The sequence below is a fragment of the Labeo rohita genome, chromosome 24 (assembly GCF_022985175.1).
Source record: "Labeo rohita strain BAU-BD-2019 chromosome 24, IGBB_LRoh.1.0, whole genome shotgun sequence".
NCBI lineage: Eukaryota > Metazoa > Chordata > Actinopteri > Cypriniformes > Cyprinidae > Labeo > Labeo rohita.
The window spans coordinates 15,138,531-15,162,312 of record NC_066892.1 but is presented as its reverse complement, the minus strand read 5'-3'; the positions used below and the strand labels follow the sequence as shown (position 1 = coordinate 15,162,312).

General features: G+C 31.9%; 1 protein-coding gene across 2 annotated transcripts in view; it reads left to right on the top strand.

The window, feature by feature from the left end:
• The window catches only part of c24h8orf34 (chromosome 24 C8orf34 homolog), a 123,536-nt gene that overhangs the window by 75,249 nt on the left and 24,505 nt on the right, over positions 1–23,782 (top strand). For both annotated transcript variants that reach the window (XM_051097557.1, XM_051097556.1), the window contains exons 9-10: positions 8,232–8,314; positions 10,220–10,293. In XM_051097557.1, the coding sequence (XP_050953514.1) occupies positions 8,232–8,314; positions 10,220–10,293 (157 nt within the window). The remainder of the gene's footprint in view (positions 1–8,231; positions 8,315–10,219; positions 10,294–23,782) is intronic.

Sequence of the window (23,782 nt, the reverse complement as noted above, 5' to 3'; positions counted from 1 at the left end):
TATACTCTCACAAGTTGAGTTAATTTGTCCATGAACGCTGACTAGCTGTGTCAGGAGAATTCCATCACACTGTCATTTCCAAAACATTTTAATTAGCATTCTGTGGATGACTCCTTTGTCTCCTTTGTAACACAATTATTTTCTCACTTTTTGCATAATTTGTCACCTTGACCGGAAATTTAAATAATATAATAAAAATATTAAATATAATAAAAATATATTGTATTTAAATAACATATTTATTATTTTTATTCACACATTGTGTCTTATAATTTATAACTTCTGATAAAACTTCATTAAACTTTGTTAGTGCATACGACCTTCAAAAGTTTTGGGGTTGGTAAGATTTTTTCGTAACACTTTACAATAAGGTTCATCAGTTAACATTAGTTAACTACATTAGTTAACATGAACTAAAAATGAACAACACTTCTGCAGCATTTAATAATCTTTGTTCATGTTAACGTCAGCATTTACTAATGCATTAATAAAATCACAAATTGCATTTGTTAACATTAGTTAATGCACTGTGAACTAACATGAACAAACAATGAGTGACTTCATTTGTTCGTGTTAGTTAATACGTTAACAAATTTAACAAGTGATACCAAATTGTAAAGTGTTTTATTTTTAACAAGAGATATTATTACAATTTAGAAGAACTGGTTTAATACATTAAATTTTAAAACAATTAAAAAAATATATAATAAAATAAGATAAAATCTAAATCTAAATAAATAAATAAATAAATATGTATTGCGTTAACATGAAATAAAATAAAATTAAATTAAATTAAATTAAATAAAATAAAATTAAATTCATTAAATTAAATTAAAATCCCACTGACCTCAAACTTCTGAATGTTAGTGTATCCGTGATGAATATGGATAAAATAAAATAAAATAAAATAAAATAAATAAAAATACCACTGACCTCAAACTTTTGAATGTTAGTGTATATAAATAATTTTCACATATTTAAAACAATTGGTGTTTGTGTTTGTAGATAATCATATTTTTAAACATGCAATATTTTTTTATATTCATATTATTTACAGTTGTATATAAAGAAGGCATTTAAAAACAGCAAACATAAAGGAAAAAAAAACTTAAAATGGACTATTTTAATGTGGATTCATATAACAGCAACAATAATAAATACAAATAATAATAATAATCTTTTGTGTCTTATAATTCATAACATAATTTATAACCTATAAAATTAAAGTCTTAAAAAAAAAAAATCTTTTAATAAAACTTCATTAAACTTTGATTATGCATCCAAACTTCAAAAGTTTGGGGTTGGTAATATTTATTTATTTATTTATTTATTTATTACTGTTTTAATATATTACATTTCAAATATATATATTTAAAAAATACATTTTATTTATTCCTATGATGACGGAGATTAATTTTCAGCAGCCATTATTCCAGTCTTTTGTGACACATGATTGAATAATCATATTTATAAACACACAAACATGTAATGATTATTTTATATGCACATTATTTACAGTTGCATATAAAAAGGCATTTAAAGGGAAAACCTTAAAATGGTTCAAGACTGCTTAATGTGACATTCATATAGCAACAACAAAAAAAGGAATCTTTTAGATCAAATATTACCCCAGGACATAAAAGTGTCAGAAGTTGAAGAAACGCCTATCTATGGATGAAAGAAAGCATTTATATCTTAAAAGCATTCTAGAAATCTGATTGCATTCATAAGCCCCACAAACAGATAATCTTCATTATCACTTGTTTTCTGTTTTGATTTCCTGTTGTGTGTAATTTGTGGCTGGGCAATATGATCACATTTCACACTGTTTGGCTGTGATAGGGTGACTCAGCGCTTGTGTCCGATGCCAGGCTCTGATAAGAAACAATCTGCTGGGTTAGATGGCTGTCACGCTCATACATCCCCCCACGTTTGTTTTGTTTGGCTCTTTCTTTTTGCTTTTTATTTCATATCAGATTCACCACAGATACTTTAGGCATTCTTCACAGTCTACAAGATGCCAGTCACATCTTTACATGCTTATCACGCAATCACCGTTTGTTTGCGCAGTGTTTATCACATTGATGTGTAAGTTCATTTATATCACAGGTTAAATGCGTAGGATTAGGGATACGGCCTACTCCGGGTATATATTTAGATCAGAGCTTGGGCTTCGTGCATTGATCTTTTTTTTATCGGTGATGTCCGATTCATGAACACACCGTTCGTTTTCTTCGGAATAATTCATTTATGAATCAGATTGAATCAGTGGTTCTTTAACTGACCCTAATACGTCTGGAAGCTCTTTTTATAGACTTGCCAAACAGCAGAAGCTATAATGTGGGGAAACTGATGCCCATCTCTCTATTCTTTCTTCTGTTTCTTTGTCTGGGCATGTGGCTACTTGGAGGACCCAGGAAGCATTCTTCACATTTTCTTAGGCTCAGGCTTTGGAATCCTTTTATCTGGACATTTGTTATCTCAAGTGGTCAATGAGTGAACAACACAGTACCGGATGTTAGACACTGTCAAAACTTGTAATATTATACTTGAGGCCATCAAGTTCATTCAGTGGATTCACTGATTTAATGGTGGTATCTGTGGGCAATAATCTGAACTGTAGTTTTATTCCAAATTATTTTATTTATGTTCACCAAGACTTCATTTGTTTATATACAGTATTTATTTTATACAGTGAAAAGAGTATTGTGAAATATAATTACAATAGAATTTTCAATTTTAATATATGTTTAGAATTTATTTCTAAGAATGCTTAGTTTTCAACAGTCATTACGGCTGTCTTGAGTGTCACATGATCCTTCAGAAATCTATATGCTGATTTGCTGCTCAAGAAACATTTATTATTATTTAGTGTTACTATTATTTAGTGTGTATTTAAATGTACATACACAGTACACACACATACATTATGTAAACACAAATTTTTATTTTGGATGCAAATAATTGTGATTAATCGATTTGATTTGCATCCATGGACTTCTATAGTTTTTATACTGACAAAACGATATTGTCTATCCCTTAACCCAACCCTAACCCTAAACCTGCCCCTTACAGAAAACGTATCTGCATCATTACACTTTTAGATAAACATCATTTACTATTTTTAATAGTTTTTTAACATTGTGGGGACCGCAAAAATGTCAGGTTTTACTATCCTTGTGGGGACATTTGGTCCCCACAATGTAGCAAAAACAAGTACACACACACACACACACACACACACACATATATATATTATGTAAACACAAACTTTTATTTTGGATGCGATTAATTGTGACTGATTTGATTAATCATGATTAATTGCATATATATATATATATATTAATCATGATTAATCAAATCAATTAGTCACAATTAATCACACACACACACACACACACATATATATATTTATATATATATATATATATATATACACACACACAGTACGCACACATATATTATGCAAACACAAACTTTTGGATGCGATTAATTGTGATGAATTGATTTGATTAATCATGATAAATCACATCCAAAATTAAAGTTTCATATATACATGCAAACCAAAAACACACACATATTATATGTACACCAACTTTTATTTTGGATAATCGATAATCGTGATTAATCGATTTGATTAATATATATATGCATATACAGTGCAAGCACACACACACACACACACACACACACACACACATTATGTAAACAAACTTTCATTTCGAATGTGATTAATCATGATTAATCACATCCAAAATAAAAGTTTTACACATACACACACACACACACACACACACACACACACACGTTTGTTTTTGTGAATTGTGGGGACTTTCCATAGACTTCTATAGATTTTATACTGACCAAACGATATTGTCTATCCCCTAACCCAACCCTAACCCTAAACCTACCCCTCACAGGAAACATGTTTGCATCGTTACACTTTCAGATAAACATCATTTACTATTTTTAATCATTTTTTAACATTGTGGGGACCACAGGCCGGTCCCCACAATGTCAAAAATTTCAGGTTTTACTATCCTTGTGGGGACATTTGGTCCCCACAATGTAGCAAAAACAAGTACACACACACACACACACACACAACGTAAATACAAACTTTTATTCTGGATGTGATTAATCGTGATTAATCAATTTGATTAATCACAATTAATTTCATCCATAATAAAAAGTTTGTGTTTACATAATATATGTGTGCTGTGTATATTTATATGCATATATAAATACACACACATAAATGTATATATTTAAGAAATATATGTAATATATATTTAAATTAATATATATATAATATAAATCATATATAGATATATATACATGTAAATATTTCTTAAAAATGTATGTATACACATAAATATGCACAGTACACATATATAATGTAAACACAAACTTTTATTCTGGATGTGATTAATCGTGATTAATCAATTTGACAGCACTATTATTATTCTTAATGTTGAAAACAGCTGGTTAATATTTTTTCTGAAAACCACAATACACTTTTTCAGGATTCTTTGAGTATTTATTCGAAATAGAAATATTTTGTAGCATTATAGCATTAGTAACATTATAGATGTATTTTGGGTAAATTAATGTGTTTTTGCTGAATTAAAATGTTAATTTCATAGAAAAAAAGTACATAAAAAAAATCATGTGAAAATTAAGCATAGTACGTTTAAAAAGAATTATAAGTGTATTTCTTACAGCCCCATTTTTATTTACATTATTTATTTAATTTAAAGCAGCACATTAAGTTTTAATGCAGTGCGTTTCAAATAAAATGCAAGAAGATAAATACAACTACGTAGTGAATGCATTGCAGAAAACATTTTGTTTTATTGTTTTTGTTTCTATTAGCGCAAGTGACGTGAAAAATCCCACAAGTAATCTAGAGCGAGCAATGCGATGCAAATATTCACTTCACTTTTGGTGTGCGCACACCATTAGTCTTTCCAAATCTTCTGTAAGGATCTGCTGACCCATAGTGCGCCAGTGTAGGAAAAGGTCATGGAATTTATTCCTTATCTGCTGGTGTCTGTCCTCTTCATGTGATGGATGAGGTGGTAGACTAAGCCACACATGCTTAGGAAACAGCTCATCTGGAAGTAGCACAATCGCTCTCCGATTTCATCTGCTCCTTAAATTGGCTACAGATATTACACTTCTGTATTACATGTAGGGATACATGCATCTGATCCATTCCAGGACAGGAGTGTGTACTATAAAAGGCAATATGTTGAAATTGTGATTGTACGACACAGAGTAGCTTTTTATAGCAAACCTGATCCACAGCTGCCAAACGCATCCAAGATCCGACCCCTGTCTGCTGTTATGCGGAGACTGACCCGATCACAGCTGGATGAGTCATTCACCATCATTATTTTAATTACTCACTCAAAAAATGATGTTGTATGAAACGGAACTACCTCAGATGGTCGGCTAGACCAGCAGATCTGGTTTTTCTCAGTGGCTTCTGTACATATGAGAGAGAATGAGGGAGAAAGTTGTAGGTGGATTTGATATATGGATAGATGGAGAGAAAAATAAAGTCACGGTGAAACAGCAAAGCAGGTAAAGCAGTAAAAAGAGAAGGAGTTGTTTTCTTTTGTGATCATGCTTATTAGCTGCCCTGATTGCTTACGGGAAAAGGCTTGCAATGGCAACGCTGAAAAAATGTGAAATGAATCAAGCCTATCATTTGCTAAGTACAGCATTTGGTGATTTACAGTTCTGAAGTGAAACCGATCCAAAATAGCACTTTGAGAATATGCCATTGTTGAAGAATAAGGTATGACAATTACACTGCTGTAGGTCTTCATTTTCCACTCTAGGAAATTTGTGAGACTGGAAGGTTTTAATTGGATGGTCCTACTTAAATCGCCTGGTATGATCCTAGCCTTTTTTTCTTAAAGCATCCTGATTTTTACTGCCTTAAAGGAATAGTTCACCCAAATATAAAGAATTGCTGATCATTTACTCCAAAATGTAAATTAGTTGTTTCTTCAGCAAAACAGATTTAGAGAAATTTAGCATTACATCATTTGCTCACTATTGGAGTGAATGGGTGCCATCAGAATGAGAGTCCAAACAGCTGATAAAAACCTCACAATAATACATAACACGATTTCAGTCCATCAATTAACGTCTTGTGAAGCAAAAAGCTACGTGTTTGTAGGAAATTAATACATTATTACGGCATTTTAACTTTAAAGTATAACTTCTGGCCAAAATATTGGTCCATAATTCATCACTTTCCTCAGCCAAAAAGCCAATTTCATTTTGTCCTTTCACATCAAAATCCACCATATTTGTTTCTGTTTTGGACTGTTTGTGCTTGTGCTTGATTTGTGCATATTTCTCTCCTGATTCAGACAAGACGACTTTTTCACTGGAAAAAGCAATATTATGGATAGAGGATTTGAGCAGCAGTTTGAACTTAAAAAATGTCTTAATAATGGATTTGTTTATTACAAACATAAAGCTTTTTGCTTCGCAAAACATTAACTGATTGACTGGAGTTCTGCAGTTCTTAAGTGAAACCGATCCAAAATAACACTTTGAGAATATGCCATTGTTGAAGAATCAGGTATGACAGTTACACTGCTGTAGGTCTTCATTTTCCACTCTAGGAAATTTGTGAACATTTACTCCAAAATGTAAATTAGTTGTTTCTTCATCAAAACAGATTTAGAGAAATTTAGCATTACATCATTTGCTCACTATTGTAGTGGATGGGTGCCATCAGAATGAGAGTCCAAACAGCTGATAAAAACATCACAATAATCTACAACACAACTCCAGTCCATGAGTTAACGTCTTGTGAAGCAAAAAGCTGCTTTCACATCAAAATCCACCATGTTTGTTTCTGTTTTGGACTGTTTGTGCTTGTGAATGGTGCTTGATTTGTGCATATTTCTCTCCTGATTCAGACAAGACGACTTTTTCACTGGAAAAAGCAATATTATGGATAGAGGATTTGAGCAGCAGTTTGAACTTTAAAAAATGGCTTAATAATGGATTTGTTTATTACAAACATACAGCTTTCTGCTTCACAAAACATTAACTGATTGACTGGAGTCGTGTGGATAGCTTGTGGATTATTGTGATATTTTTATTAGCTGTTTACACTCTCATTCTGACGGCACCCATTCACTCGAATGGTGATCATTTGAGGTAATGCTAAAAAATATGCTCTTCAAATATGTTCTGGTTAAAAAAACAATGTCATCTCCTGAGAATGAGTGTATATATATATATATATATATATATATATATATATATTTTAATCATTTTTGGCTGAACTATTCCTTTAAGGATCATGGTAGATGGCCATAATGGGACAGTTCACCTGAAAATGACTACTTTTTTGCTTTTCTTTCCTTTCTAGACCACAAAAGGAGATGTGTTTTTTTTTTTTTTTTTTAAGTTATGTTTATGAGCTTTTTACACCTTTATTGTGAGAGGACAGTGGAGAGCTGAAAGGGAAGTACTGGGTGGAGAGAGGGGTGCAGGATCTGCAAAGGACCTCAAGGTGGGATTCGAACTCGGGTCGCCGTGAGCTCAGTTGCGCTATATGTCAATGCAAAAGGCTATAGGTGCCAACAAAAGGCAATGTTAGCTCCATTTCCACTGAAATAAAAGTCTTTTTCCCCTCTGCCACAACTTCTGTTTTCCACAAATTCTGCTTTTGAGGATGAGTAAATGACGAGAATATTTTTGGATGAACTGTTTCTTTAAGAACAAGCTTTTTAGCCAATCTTCTAATCCCAGCATCCTCTGTGGTAGGACAACGTAAATGATGGGTGTTTGAGACAGCTGCACAGTTTGGCGATTAGTAGATTGTTGTCAGGTCTTAAGCGTTCCCCTATGTTACGCTCTGTCTACATTCCAGCCTGCCCATATCCTCATCCTCCCCTGATAGTGATAAGACAAATAGACTGCTTTGGCACGGTCTCATCACCTTTTATGAATAGAGACTCACTGTCTCCACTTGTTCTCATCCAGCAAAGACACTGGGTAAAAATAGAGATTTTATTCGATACTGATCCATTACACAGAGTTCTTTCATAGCCTCAGCGGAGAGTTTGCTCTGAAAGGAGAACATGATCGTATTTTCTCTGTTATCTTTCACAGCTATCATAACTGTGGGGAGAAATGCAAGCCACTTATTTGAAATGAAAACCTGTAATGCTTAATTTTTTGTATTTTTTTAGGCTGCAAGGGGACAGTCTAACTGCAAGGCCTGAAGAGGAACCAGAACCCCATGTCCCAGAGCAAGCTGTGCCAGAAATACCTTGTAAGTACCCACAGTCATCACTGAAATTAATGGGGCCATGGGACAGCATTTATTTATGGGATATAAACTCACACAAAATGCCAATCCTATTTTATCCTAAAATATATATATATATATATATATATTAAGCTTTTGTACTTTTTTTTTAGCTTTTTTTTTTTAAATAAGTCTCAAACAAGCTGCATTAAAAAATACAGTAAAAATAGTAATGTTGTGAAATATTATTACAATTTTAAAAATTGAACTGTTTTCTATTTTAATATAATATTATCATAAAATAAAATAAATAAATAAATATTATCCTAAATATGTATACTTTATTTATTAAGTGCAAAAGCCATTTTTTCATGCAAATAAATAAATAAATAAATAAATAAATACGTTTATATTATAAATATATATATATATATATATAATTATTTTCATGTTTTTTTTTTTCATTTTTTTAAGAATGATGTTTTTCATTGTATTTATTTTTATTTTTTATTTATTTATTTATTTATTTATGAAATCAGGGTGAAAAGTTACTTTAATTTGTAATAGAAAGAAAAAAATCATAGGGAAAAGAAATTATTTTAATTGTCTATAATAATAATAATAATAATAATAATAATAATAATAATAATAAATTGAAACTCCCAATTTATTTATTTATTTTTATAAAATCATAGGGGGAAAAGTTGCTTTAATTTGTAATAATATTTAAATATTATTAATGTGTATTTTTTTGGTAAATAAATTAAATAAAAACATTAAAAAACCTTATTTAGGTTAAGGTTTATTAACCTTATGTATAATTTATTTATTAAGTGCAAAGGCCACATTTTTTCATATAAACAGACAAATAAATATTAATATTATAAATATATAATTTATTTAAATATATTTAAAATTATTTACTTTTTTTGCATTTTTAAGAATGATCTTTTTCATTGTATTTATCATTTTTTAAATGTATTTATTTATTTACAAAGGCAAAACTTTTTCAAACAAACAAACAAACAAACAAACAAATAAATAAATTGTTTTTTTTTCCTGTTTGTTTTTCATTGTTTTTATTTTAAATATATATATATATTATTTATTATTACTATTTTTAATTTATTTATTTATTCATGCATTCATTCACTCACTCATTTATTGAAGAAGTCATAGGGGGGGAAAGGTTACTTTAATTTGTAATAATATTTCACAGTTAGTGTATTATTGATTAAATAAATGCAGTTTGACTGTAAGAGACTTCTTCCAAAAACCTTAATTAGGTTAAAGTTTATTAACCTTATGTAAAATGTATTTATTAAGTACAAAGGCCAAACTTAAATAAATAAATAAGTAAATAAATAAGTAAATAAATTCAATTTTAAACATTTAAAATAAATACAATGAAAAACGATAATTCTTAAAAAAGAAAAAAAAAATATTTATTAAGGGTAAAGTTTTTTCATGCAAATAAATAAATACATAAATACATACATAAATTAATAAATGTTTACATTATAAATATGTTTACAGAATTATTTTCTGTAGTCACAGTCTTTTTTTTTTTTTTTTTTTTTTTTTTTGTAATTTATTTCTAATTTTCTTAATTTAAATCCACTATTTATTTATTTAAATTTAAACTCTTTAAAGGAGTAACCTCTCCCAAGCAGGTCCATAGACATCCCACATTCTCTTCTTAAATCACATATCACATCCAGAAGGAGCAGATTTATGTATCATATTATGAAGTCTGAAAGGGGCGGCCTGTTAAAAATTAGTTTTTTGCTTGGGATTCACTCACTCTTACTGAGAAGAAATTTGATCTATCCATTGTCTCTTGAGGGGCCCTTTGGTGCCAAGTGTGGGAGCGTATTATGAGTGTGTGTGTGGTAAAGCCTTTATTGTGTTTTTTTGCTTCTGGATCAGGTCCATTACCCGCGGTGACAGAAACCTTGACAGCAGCAGAAGACCTGCAGACGGCCTCTCAGGTGACAGGGCAGGTAGGTGATCCTCACCCAACAAAACTGTTCGTTATATCACTTTCCCCAAGTCATTAATGTCTACAGCATCATCCCCATTGTGAGCACTGTCGGGGACAGTTAAAACCACTTACATCGTTCTCCAGGGAGGACCGGCCCCAGCGTGACTTGACTGTTTGTCTCCATGCTCGTCAAGCTAGAGGGGACGCTCACCTAGCCAAACAATGAATAAGAGCTTATCGTGTAAAAAAGGTACATTGTGTTTGATTAAAGAGCTATTAAAAAGGTACAGGGTTTGGATGAGCACTGTCTTGGCCGTGTACCTGCTGAGAAAGCACGCAACGCTTGCGTACTTCTCGCAGAGTATCGTTTTGTTGATGGAAAAGTGTTCGTTTACATTTGAGAGAGAGGTCAATGAGGACACCTGTGTTGTAGAAATCCCCCATTCCATCAAATCTGTCAGCAACAGCCACCAGAGACCAGAACAGACTTCCAACATGGAACACAATAACAGGAGTCTGGTAGTCGTTCACACATAACACGTTCTCGTGTTTAAAGACAGCTGAACAGAACTCAAGGGTCGAGTCGGTCTGTCCGTTCATCTATCTATCCATCTATCTATTTATCCATCCATATCTGTCTGTCTGTCTGTTGGTATATTGATTTGTCTGTCTGTCATTCTGTCTATCTTTCTATTTGTTTGCCTTTTTGTTTTTTAATTTTAGTTCTTTCAGTCTGTCTCTCTATCTGCTTGTCTGTCGTTCTGCCTTTTCTTCTATCATTCTGTCTGTTATTCTGTCTAATCTCCAGGGCTTTTTTGTTGATGAGGCAACAACTTTCTAGTTAGTTTTTCTCAATCGCTTTGGCACATTTTTCGAAACAATCTTAACGTTATCCAAACTGTAAGCACATCTGTTACTGCTCTTTGCTGGAACATCAGAACTCTATTGCATGCCTAAAAAATGTAGTAACTCACCCAAAACATTTAGTTCATGCTTCAAAACCCAGTTACTGTGTCAGTGACTTGGCCAGTGCCACCAAAATAAAAGTGTTTTGTCATCATGTGAGCCACACTGGTCAAAATGTTTAAATGTTTTATTTTTTTAACGCTGGAAATAGTTCTTATATGCTAATTTCATTTCATATTTGTTATATGCACATTTTTTGTTTGTTTTGTTGACAGATCGCTTTCTGTACTTAGGGCCCAGTGATTTCTGTGATGCAGAAAACACGGGTGGAATCGTGGAATCTGGTTAAAATACTGTATAAAGCGAATGTCACAGAAATTGCCACATTTCAGATAAATAAATTAAAAGTAGGTCAGTACACTTAAATCAAAACATAATATGGACTAGTGTGAATATTAAGCCGCAAAAATGCAGCTTCATGAGCATTTTATTGTTTTTTTTTTCTAATAAATTGTTGTTAAATTGTGTTTCATGATTTAAATCAATTAGACATGCTTTTTTATTTATATTTTTAATTTTAATCATTAAAACAGAGTTTAAATTAAAACAGAAAAAAAAACAGAATTTGGATGCTGGGTTAAAAACAACCTAACTTGGGTTATTTGGCAACCCAGCGCTCTGTAATATAGGACAGAACACATGCTGGGTTATTTTGACCCAGCTAGTTGGGTTAAATGTTTTTGCCCAACATGCTGGGTTGTTTTATTTAAGTCAACTATTGTTTAAAAAATATTATATTGCTGGCTTAAAATGGGCTGAAAATTAAAAATCACACAGAATTATAGAGGCAACAGCAATAATCAAAAGATGAACATTTATTGGTAAATAGTAGTTCACTTCCAGAACAAAAATGTACAGATAATGTACTCATGCCATTGTCATCCAAGATGTTCATGCCTTTCTTTCTTCAGTCGTAAATATTTTTTTTTTTTTTTGAGGAAAACATTTCAGGAATTATCTCAATATAGTGGACTTCAGTGGTGCCCGTGAGTTTGAACAACCAAAATGCAGTTTAAATGCAGCATTTTATTTTAACATTAAATAAACAAAGAAAAACAAAATAAAATTTATTCAGTTTCATAATGAATAAAATCAATTTGTGTTATGCAAGGCAAAAGGCGTTTCCATCATGCACAACTGCTGACTCATTTGACTGACATCTGTAAATGTTACTTTGCTGTAACATTTACAACAAAGTAAAGACTTTACACTCTAAAAACTGCTGGGTTAAACACAACCCAACACTGGGTAAAATATGGACAAACCCAGACAAACCCAAATGTTTAACCCAAACTTCTGGATAGTAACCCAACCGCTGGGTCAAAACAATCCAATTGCTGGGTCAAAACAACCCAATTATTGGGTCTGTCCATATTTTACCCAGCGCTAGGTAGTTTTTAACTCAGTTTTTAGAGTGTATAAATAAAGTAAAATGTACACAAACCGTTATATCACTGAAGAAGTATACTAAAGTGCACTGAAAAGCACTCTCTCTTGTAGAGGATACAAAAAGTCATGTTTCATTGGAGACAAGCTCAACCCAAGCGGTCTGGTAGAAAAACTAACCCAATATTTCATGACCCTTTAAAAGTGATCCAGCAGCTTAATTACAGAAAAACTACCCACCACCTTGGTAAAAATGTAAAAAATGTAAAATAACCCAATAAAATGACCCAACAAGCTGAACCCAGCATTTGGGCTAAAAATAGAGCAAACAACCCAATAAAATGACCCAGCAGGCTGAACCCAGCATTTGGATTAAAAAAAAATAACCCAGCATTTTTAAAGTGCAGAAAAACTACCCAGCGCCTGGGTAAAAATATTAAAAACAACCCTATAAAATGACCCAGCCGGCTGAACCCAGCATTTGGGTTAAAAAAAAATAACCCAGCATGTTTTAGAGTTTAGAAAAACTACCCAGCACCTGGGTAAAAAATATCAAAAACAACCCTATAAATTGACCCAGCCGGCTGAACCCAGCATTTGGGTTAAAAAAAATAACCCAGCATGTTTTAGAATGCAGAAAAACTACCTAGCACCTGGGTAAAAATATTACAAACAACCCAATAAAATTACCCAGCAGGCTGAACCCAGCATTTGGATTAAAAAAAATAACCCAGCATTTTTAGAGTGCAGAAAAACTACCCAGCGCTTGGGTAAAAATATTAAAAACAGCCCTATAAAATGACCCAGCAGGCTGAACCCAGCATTTGGGTTAAAAAAATAACCCAGCATGTTTTAGAGTTCAGAAAAACTACCCAGCACCTGGGTAAAAATATCAAAAACAACCCTATAAATTGACCCAGCTGGCTGAACCCAGCATTTGGGTTAAAAAAAATAACCCAGCATGTTTTAGAATGCAGAAAAACTACCTAGCATCTGGGTAAAAATATTACAAACAACCCAATAAAATTACCCAGCAGGCTGAACCCAGCATTTGGATTAAAAAAAAATAACCCAGCATTTTTAGAGTGCAGAAACTACCCAGCGCTTGGGTAAAAATATTAAAAACAGCCCTATAAAATGACCCAGCAGGCTGAACCCAGCATTTGGGTTAAAAAAATAACCCAGCATGTTTTAGAGTTCAGAAAAACTACCCAGCACCTGGGTAAAAATATCAAAAACAACCCTATAAATTGACCCAGCTGGCTGAACCCAGCATTTGGGTTAAAAAAAATAACCCAGCATGTTTTAGAATGCAGAAAAACTATTTAAAAAATATTACAAACAACCCAATAAAATTACCCAGCAGGCTGAACCCAGCATTTGGATTAAAAAAAATAACCCAGCATTTTTAGAGTGCAGAAAAACTACCCAGCGCTTGGGTAAAAATATTAAAAACAGCCCTATAAAATGACCCAGCAGGCTGAACCCAGCATTTGGGTTAAAAAAATAACCCAGCATGTTTTAGAGTTCAGAAAAACTACCCAGCACCTGGGTAAAAATATCAAAAACAACCCTATAAATTGACCCAGCTGGCTGAACCCAGCATTTGGGTTAAAAAAAAATAACCCAGCATGTTTTAGAATGCAGAAAAACTATTTAAAAATATTACAAACAACCCAATAAAATTACCCAGCAGGCTGAACCCAGCATTTGGATTAAAAAAATAACCCAGCATTTTTAGAGTGCAGAAAAACTACCCAGCGCTTGGGTAAAAATATTAAAAACAGCCCTATAAAATGACCCAGCAGGCTGAACCCAGCATTTGGGTTAAAAAAATAACCCAGCATGTTTTAGAGTTCAGAAAAACTACCCAGCACCTGGGTAAAAATATCAAAAACAACTTTATAAATTGACCCAGCCGGCTGAACCCAGCATTTGGGTTAAAAAAAATAACCCAGCATGTTTTAGAATGCAGAAAAACTATTTAAAAAATATTAAAAACAACCCAATAAAATGACTCAACAGTGTTTGTGTCTGTGTAAGAAAAAATCTTTCAATGTATTTTCTCCCAAAGCAATTGAACATGGTTTACACTTCACAGGTTTGCGCACATCGACTGCTGTTGTGTTCACTGTCTGAAGAGTTTGGAAAAAGTGACCTAATTGTTGAGAAATAGATCTTCATAATTGCAAAAATTACTCAACAACTGGACTGATGACTGCATTCTGGTCATGTAGGAACGCAGCCATAGAAAAACAATTAAAAACCTCTTAGACCTATGTGAACAACCCATCTCATTGCATTCAGAGTCTGACTTTCAAGATCTCATGGGAATTTAACTGCATACAGGTTTCTGTCAATACAGCAACCCCCAAACTCCCTATAACCCATCATGAAGTGGTTATTTTTCTATCAGCGGCAGAACAGAGAGTGCAGCTATAATTACAGAGGAAAAGTGTTGGAAAAATCCTCTTTAGGAATCGCTGGCTGACTGGTGTGTGGAGCTTATGGGCTGAGCGCTCCAGACAGAGTGGCAACATCAGACATGTGAGGCTTCTTCTTCGTCGCCCAGCGGGGACACCCAAGGAGCTGCGACTACCCTGAGAAAGCGTACCACAGAGTAAACAATGCCGTCCGGACACCGTATAGGGCCTCACACGCACTTAGGTCTGCTTTCTCATTCATGCTCTTTACTTTGGCATGCATTTTTAAGACCTGTCTCTCTTTGTGAAAGGGGGAAAAAAAGCAAGAGAGACAGAGAAAGTGTGAAAGGAGGCCCCATCGTCTATAGATTAAACCGTGCCAGTGAGCTAAGAGCGAGACGGCTAATGTTTCCCACATGGAGCGGCGTGTGTGAAAGGATCAGATCACCTACTGCTGCTTTTTTAAAGCTTAATGTGGTTGTTTTCTGGTTAATTGCTTATTTTGGGCTCTATTTGAAAGGCAAATGCGATTTGTCTTCCTAATAGCTTATTACTTTAACTGGTCCTCAGGGGTTCTCGCGTCTTGCCGCCCAGAATGGCACGGAAAACAAAACGTAATACTTTTATGAGCTGAGTCACTTCTTGGGACAACAATAGTCATGGGCGCTGTATCTGTGCTGATCTCCTCCTGGCTATAACTCTTTTTTTTTTTTGAGCCTCATAAATGATGATCAGGATGGGCAGAGCTGCTTATGGGCTCCAGATTGCATAGAGCATCTTGGGAGACTTTAGTTTGCTCGTTGGCATATGAACAACCTGTATTTTTTACATCCACGGTACTTTGTCTTAATGATTTTTATAACCAGTTCATATTATGAACTTTATTCTGTTCTAACTATAATGTATTTTACATCATATAATATTATTTTAATATACTTACTCTTAAAAGAAGCATTAAGTACAGTATAGAAATGAATCCTTCTTTGCTGTTAAACTAAACAATACAACATTCGAGTCAAACAGACCAATTAATTTAAATAGAAAAATATTTTATATTATTATATAAATAATCAACTAATTACAATATCAAAATAATGTCTCCAAACAAACATTTCAAAAGCATCACAATATTATATAGCTGACTAATTCTGTTTTGTAATGTTTATATTATGAATTTTACCATTTTTTCTTATGTAATGTATTTTATTGCATATTATTATATTACATTATATTAGATTATTTTAATATTCTTATTAGAAGCATTAAATATACCACAGAACTAAATGCTTCTTAGCTGTTAAAACATTTGTAAATTACAGACCAATTAATTAAATCGAAAAAAACAGACAAATTAATTAAATAGAAAAATATTTTATATTATGATATAAATAATTAAATATTTTTATATGTTTTTATAATTGTACATGATCTATATTTTATTTATTTATTTAGAGTTGGTTAAAAAAAATTATGCTATGCCAATCTAACTAATTACAATACCAAAATAATGTATCCAAATAAAAATAAAATTTTAATTAAAAATATCATAATATTGTATAACTGGTTAATTCTGCTTAAGTTGGGCATGCTTTTTTTTTTTTTTTTTTTTTTTTACTGATTTTTATAATCTGTTTATATTATGAATTTTATCATTTTTTCTTATGTAATGTATTTTATTGCATATTATTATATTACATTATATTAGATTATTTTAATATTTTTATAAGAAACATTAAATATACCATAGAACTTTATGTTTTTTTTGCTGTTAAACAAAATAATACAACATTCGTAAATTAAACAGAGCAATTTATTAAATAGAAAAATATTTTATATTATTACATAAATAATTAAATATTTTAATATGTTTTTATAATTGTATATGATCTATATTTTATTTATTTATGTATTTAGAGTTGGTTAAAAAAATAATTAAATTATGCTATGCCAATCAACTAATTACAATACCAAAGTAATGTATCCAAATAAAAATATATATATAAAAAACATCATAATATTATATAACTGGTTAATTCTGCTTAAGTTGGGTATGCTTCTTTTTAAAAAAAAAACAAACAAACAGAATTTTATAATCTGTTTATATTATGAATTTTATCATTTTTTCTTATGTAATGTATTTTATTGCATATTATTATATTACATTATATTAGATTATTTTAATATTTTTATAAGAAGCATTAAATATGCCATAGAACTAAATGCTTCTTTGCTGTTAAACAAAATAATACAACATTTGTAAATTAAACAGACCTATTAATTAAATAGAAAAAGATTTTATATTGTTACATAATTAAATATTTTAATATGTTTTTATAATTGTATATGATCTATATTTTATTTATTTATTAGTTGGTTTAAAAAAAAATTATGCTATGCTAGTCAACTAATTACAATACCAAAATAATGTATATGGATATATATTTATATTCTGTTTATATTATCAACTTTATAATTTTTTAACTTTTGTAATGTATTTTATTGTATATTATTATATTAGATTATATTAGATTATTTTAATATTCTTATGAGAAGCATTAAATATACTATCAAACAAAATGATTCTTTGCTGTTAAAAAGAGTAACACAATATTGGTAAATTAATTTCAATAGAAAAATCTTGTTATATAAATAATAAAAATTTTAATTGTGTTTTTATTTAGTTAGTTATTTTGAGTTGGTTAAAAAATAATTACAATACCAAAATAATGTCTCTAAATAAAAATATTTTAAAAGCATTACACTATTATATAACTGGTTAATTCTGCTTACGTTGGGCATGCTTATTTTCTGCCTTATCGTGTCATTTTTTAAAATCTATTAAAAATACGCTAATTCGACATCGCACTATTAAGTAGCTGTACTGCAGAAAGTAGGAAGTCAGAAAAATGTCAGAAAATATTTTACAATCAATTATTCATTCTACCCTTTGCTGGTCAATTTACACTATAATTCTGAAGTTCTCTAATCATCTTTTTTTTAAATGAAATAATCAGTTTTGTTTTCGTAAAATGAGAATCAGACGGTATAACTTAATTGAACCTCTTGAGCCAGGCCTAGATGTTTTATTGTTACACTGACTGAGAAGGAAGTAATTTATTTTTTTCTGTATATGCTAATTACGTCCAGGTCTGTATTACTGAAAGATTTGTTTTTGTATGGCTGGAAATTGAGGATATGTGTTTTTTTCCTATGGGCTTCACTTTTGTTGTGACAGCCTCCCACCTTGGCAGATCAGAAATATTTCAGCTTCAACCTTTTCTATTAATATTGGCCTTCTCCGTAATATAAGCCATCGCACGTTAATGGCTCTCTCTCATGTGGTTTCCGCTCTTGATTGTCTTAGTACTGGGGTGATATTAAAAAAACAGCCTTGAGGAGAGCTTGCTTTGACTGCGTGAGCTAGAACGGTAAAGTTTGGTCACGGCTGTGCATTGGCCTTCCTGATCTTTCTGATTAGGCCTGCTCATTTATAACATGGAAAAATGTAGTTGTTCTTGACACAGATGATGTCTGTTTCATTATACATTATTGCAGGAAGAAAAATCCTTCGTTCCATGTTCCAAGTTCTGGATTTGTTGTTTCAGTCCTCTACTGCAGTCTGAATTTACATCCATGTCTGATTATACCTCTAATATACAGTGTGATGCAAAAGTCAAAATCCACATTGAAAACAGAGGTCACTAGAGGTCATCTTATAAAGCACATATAAATGGCTTATTCTGTATGACCATATTTTAGATAGTTTAATCTTACCCCATACCTAAACTTAACAACTACCTAACTAGCTGTTAATAAGTGGCAAATTATAGATTTTTGGAGGAAAAAGTTGAAGTTTTTGGTCCCTAAACTAAATTGTGACCGTTATTTAGGAGGTGCAGCACTGAAACCCTGTTGTAATTGTTAGAATGGCCAAGGATCAGCGATCTCCATGTAAAACTGATCGTGCAGACCAAACCGTAAGTCGTAGAGCCTTAAAACTTGGAGGGATGGTAGTACTCACACCACCAACAACTTCACCAAGGCTCATCCCAGTCGGCCTGACGGGGGCGCTAAAACGATCAAAATTACCAAATCAGTCATAACTCCTAAACTCTTAGTCGCAGGCTCAAGTGTCTTATGTTTTTGGAATTCTTGGCTTCAGATTCGATTGTCACCCTGGCAAAATGTTTGAGTAGTTTAGATTTTCAAAAAACTATTTTTGCAAACTAGTCCTAGGTTTTCGCTCAATATAGAGTGGGGAAAAAAACATAAAAATGGTTATAACGATGCAACTATTTGTCCTATAAACATGAAAATTGGTATGTACGATCACAAGTATCTATAAGGACATTTGTGTATCTTAAATAACATGGCCGCCATTGGCCAATGAATTTTGAGCACCTATTAGACAAGGTTAGCCGAGGTCGATCAGAACAAAACTCAGTGGGCCTGTTTGACTCACGGCCCTAAAGGTCTGTGAGAAATTTGAGAGAAATCAGCCACTGGAGGGTGATATCAGGCTGTAAATGATTGTATATTGCATGGTTTTTCACACATACACACAATATTCATATCATAAGAGAGACCTCCTTATTCCGAACTGCTTTGCCTCTAGAACCACTGCTGTCAGTCAAATCATTTGTCAAATGATTAAGAATGATTTTTTCAGTCTGGAAAAAAAAACACTGCAGTACAATTCTCTGGACTCTCTAGATCAGTAATTATCAAAAAACAATGTTGAAATGTACCCTTTGGTTAGCTATAATGGGGTCGTTTAGAAAAGGGGCCTATCCAAAAATGCCCAAAAGCCTATAAAGCTTAAATGAAAGCTCAAAACTTCACGAAACTAGGCGAGCTCATGCGACGCTGCACACTGCAGTTCTATGGTACGTGATCTCAGAATGCAGAAAATGTTCACACATTCATGCATACATAAGATCTTCTCATTCTGAACAACTTTGCCTCTAGGACCACTGCTGTCAATCAAATTGTTCTTTAAATATTTGACATTATTTAAAAAACCTACTTTTGCGAACTCCTCCAGTCTGACCATAGGTGGCGCTATAGCAGTTGTAAATGCTACAAATCAATATTTCTATGGTAAATTACCTTTTTTTGCCAAAAAATCTTGTTTTAATCATTTATTTAGGTGGTTACAGGCTTGCTGAATAATACATAGTGTCTTTTTTTCATATGTCCTTAAATGCCTAAAAGCATTTGAACCCTGATAATCACTGCTTGCAGCTTTTTTTTTTTTTTTTTTGTGTAAAAAAAAAAAGCATTTCAGAAGCATGTTGTGTGGTTCTGGTGTTTTCGGCCCCTGTCTAATGTGTTAATATAGCTAATTATTCATTCTTAAGATAAAAAGTCTGTTGTTTGGTTACTAATTGCTCACAAATGCGTCATTTGCTATTCTTGCTATCAGTATTTGAAGTACATTTCTTAAACATTTACTTTAGCTTTTAGCAGGAAATGGATGTTTCATTAATTCTGTGAGTATGGATATTCTCTTGGCATCTGTTTTTGTAGTGGACTGTACTGTATATCTTCTGCTCTTACTTTAGGAAGAATCACAGATTATTATTTCTCATATCTATAGGTGAGAATGGGGATCCTGTGTCAGTTGTCTAAAAAGCTTTTTCAGATGTTATGCAGTCAGATTTGATTCACTTAAGTAAAATAAAAGAAAATAGTGATTTATTTTTGTTTTGTTGAGTGAAACAGCAGGGGTGGCCGCAATTTCTTCTTCTGTATGGGGTCCCTGAGCTCTTATGGGGGTCTGGGACCCTGCAGCTCCCCCTCAATTCAAACAATGAATGTAGTTCAGGCAATTTATAAGATATATGCCAGAGGAGCTGACAGACTCTCCCATATATTCCGTCGAGCCATCTGGTTCATGTTTTTCACTCATTACAAATTTCTGAAATGTTGTCCAGCTAACATAATATAGCGATAGCGTTAACAAATTATTCAGTTGACCTCTGGAACAAAGGCATTTGTCAGGCAAGACGCACACTTATTAAATGTCACACACCTGCCTGAAGCCTGTTATAGCAAATATACAATACTCACTGTCTAGATGGATGTTTTTCAGCGTGATTCACATGTTTGACTTTGTTATAAACAAATTATTCAGACGTGATCTGGTTGAATGAAGTCATTTCAACAGGTTACAAGTGGTTTGTGTGAGCTCTGTGGGTTCATGTTGTTTTCTTCATGTATAATCCAGGTGCACGCAGTATGTCATGCTGTAGGGCTCTGTGGTTTAGAGGTTTAGAGTTTAATCAGATAATAAATTTGTTATTGTCCATTTCCCTTTTGATTTTGGCACAGTGCCTGTGAACATACATAATGTGGGTTTGCATGCTGCCAACTCAAGTAGATTTAATAAACCTTTGTGTTAGACTTCATTTCCGTCTGTCATGCGCTCTATTGTAGCACCAGCGGGAAGGTTCGCTTGTGTATTTGTGTGCGATTTAAATCTGTTAGCACCTAAATGAAATTTGATTTTGTTAATGGAAGTCAGATTAAATGGATGTACGCAGATGTTTCAAGTGGCTTTTAATAGATGCAGCTCTTACGTTTTCAGTTTGTTTGCTTTTTCCATTACCAAATCTGATTTCCACCACTAAGGGGAAAAAAAAAAAAAAGGTAATTGCCTGTATTTCACAAGTCTGATTTTATTCTCAGAATTTTGTGCTACAAACACACAGTTATGACTTTTGTCTCAGAACTGCATAATGTAAACTTTTGTGAGTTATAAAATCTGTATTGTGCGATTAAAAACTCATGAAAAAAACATAGAACTGCTCAAATTCAACTTGATATCAAGCAATATAAACTTGAATAAATAAAAAATAAAATCTTTCAATTCTGACTTTTTCTTAGAATTATGAGTTTATAACTTGCAATTCTGACTTTTTTTCAGGATTGCAAGTTTATATCTCGCAATTCTGACTTTATAACATTCAATTGTGAGTTATTAAGTCTTTGTGAGAAAAAAAGTCAGAATTGAAAGATAAAACTCTGCAATTCTGGCTTTTTTACTCAAAATATAAATTCTGAATTGCAAGAAAAAAAGTGAGATACAAACTTGTATTTACGAGAAGAAAGTTTTTTCTCACAAAGACTTAATTCAGAATTGAATTAAGTGAGAATTGTGAGATAAAACCTCGCAATTCTGACTTTTTTTTCTTGTAAATGTTTATATAAAGTTTATAAAGTTTATATCTCGTTTAATTCTGACTTTATAACACGCAATTGCAAGTTTCTATCACAATTCTGAGAAAAAAGTCAGAATTGCAGAAAAAAAGACAGAATTGTGAGATAAAAACTTGCAATTCTGACTTTTTTTCTGAAATTCTGACTTTCTTCTTGCAAGTTTTTATATTATAAATTATAAATTGCAAGTTTATATCAATTCTGAGAAAAAAGTCAGAATTGTGACAAAATGTCAGAATTGCAAAATATAAATTCAGAATTGCAAGAAAAAAGTTGTATTTAAGAAGAAAGTTATCTCACAATTCTGACTTTTTTTTCAGAATTGTGAGATAAAAACTTTCTTCTTTAAAAACTTGCAATTCTGACTTCTTTCCTTGCAAATGCAAGTTCACATTTTGCAATTTCGACTTTTTTCTCACGATTCCGAGTTTGTATTTTGCAATTCTAACTTTTTTTTCTGAAATTCTGACTTTTTTCTTGCAAGTTTTTATCTATATTATAAATTATAAATTGCAAGTTAAATTCTCAATTCTGAGAAAAAAGTCAGAATTGTGAAAAAACATCAGAATTGCAAAATATAAATTCAGAATTGCAAGAAAAAAAAATTATTTACAAGAAGAAAGTTTTTATATCACAATTCTGAAACAAAAAGTTAGAATTGTGAGATAAAAACTCGCAATTCTGACTTTTTTTCTTGTACATGCAAGTTTATATCTCGCAATTCTGACTTTATAACACGCAATTGCAAGTTTCTATCAGAATTCTGAGAAAAAAATCAGAATTGCAAAATACAAACTCAGAATTGCAAGACAAAAGTCAGAATTGTGAGATAAAAACAATTCTGACAATTCTGACTTTTTTTCTTGTAAATGCAAGTTTATATCTCACAATTCTGATTTTATAACTTGCAATTGCAAGTTTATATCTCAATTCTTAGTTATATCTCAGAGAAAAAAGTCAGAATTGTGAAAAAAATAGATCTGTGAAATATAAATTCAGAATTGCAAGAAAAAAAATAGTATTTACGAGAAGAACGTTTTTATCTCACAATCAGACTTTTTTTCTCTCAAATGCAAGTTTATATCTCTCAGTTCTGACTTTATAACACGCAATTGCAAGTTTCTATCACAATTCTGAGGAAAAAGTCAGAATTGCAGAAAAAAAAGTAGGAACTGCAAAATACAAACTCGGAATTGCAAGAAAAAAGTCAGAATTGTGAGATAAAAACTCACAATTCTGACTTTTTTCCTTGCAAATGCAAGTTCATGTCTCACAATTTCGACTGTATAACTTGCAATTGCAAGTTTATAGCAATTCGGAGAAAAAAGTCAGAATTGTGAAAAAATGTCAGAATTACGAATTATAAATTCAGAATTGCAAGAAAAAAGTGAGATACAAACTTGTATTTACGAGAAGAAATTTTTTGAATTGTGAGATAAATTGTGAGATAATAAATTTCTTCTCGTTAATACAGGTTTATATCTCACTTTTTTCTTAAAATACAATCGCAAT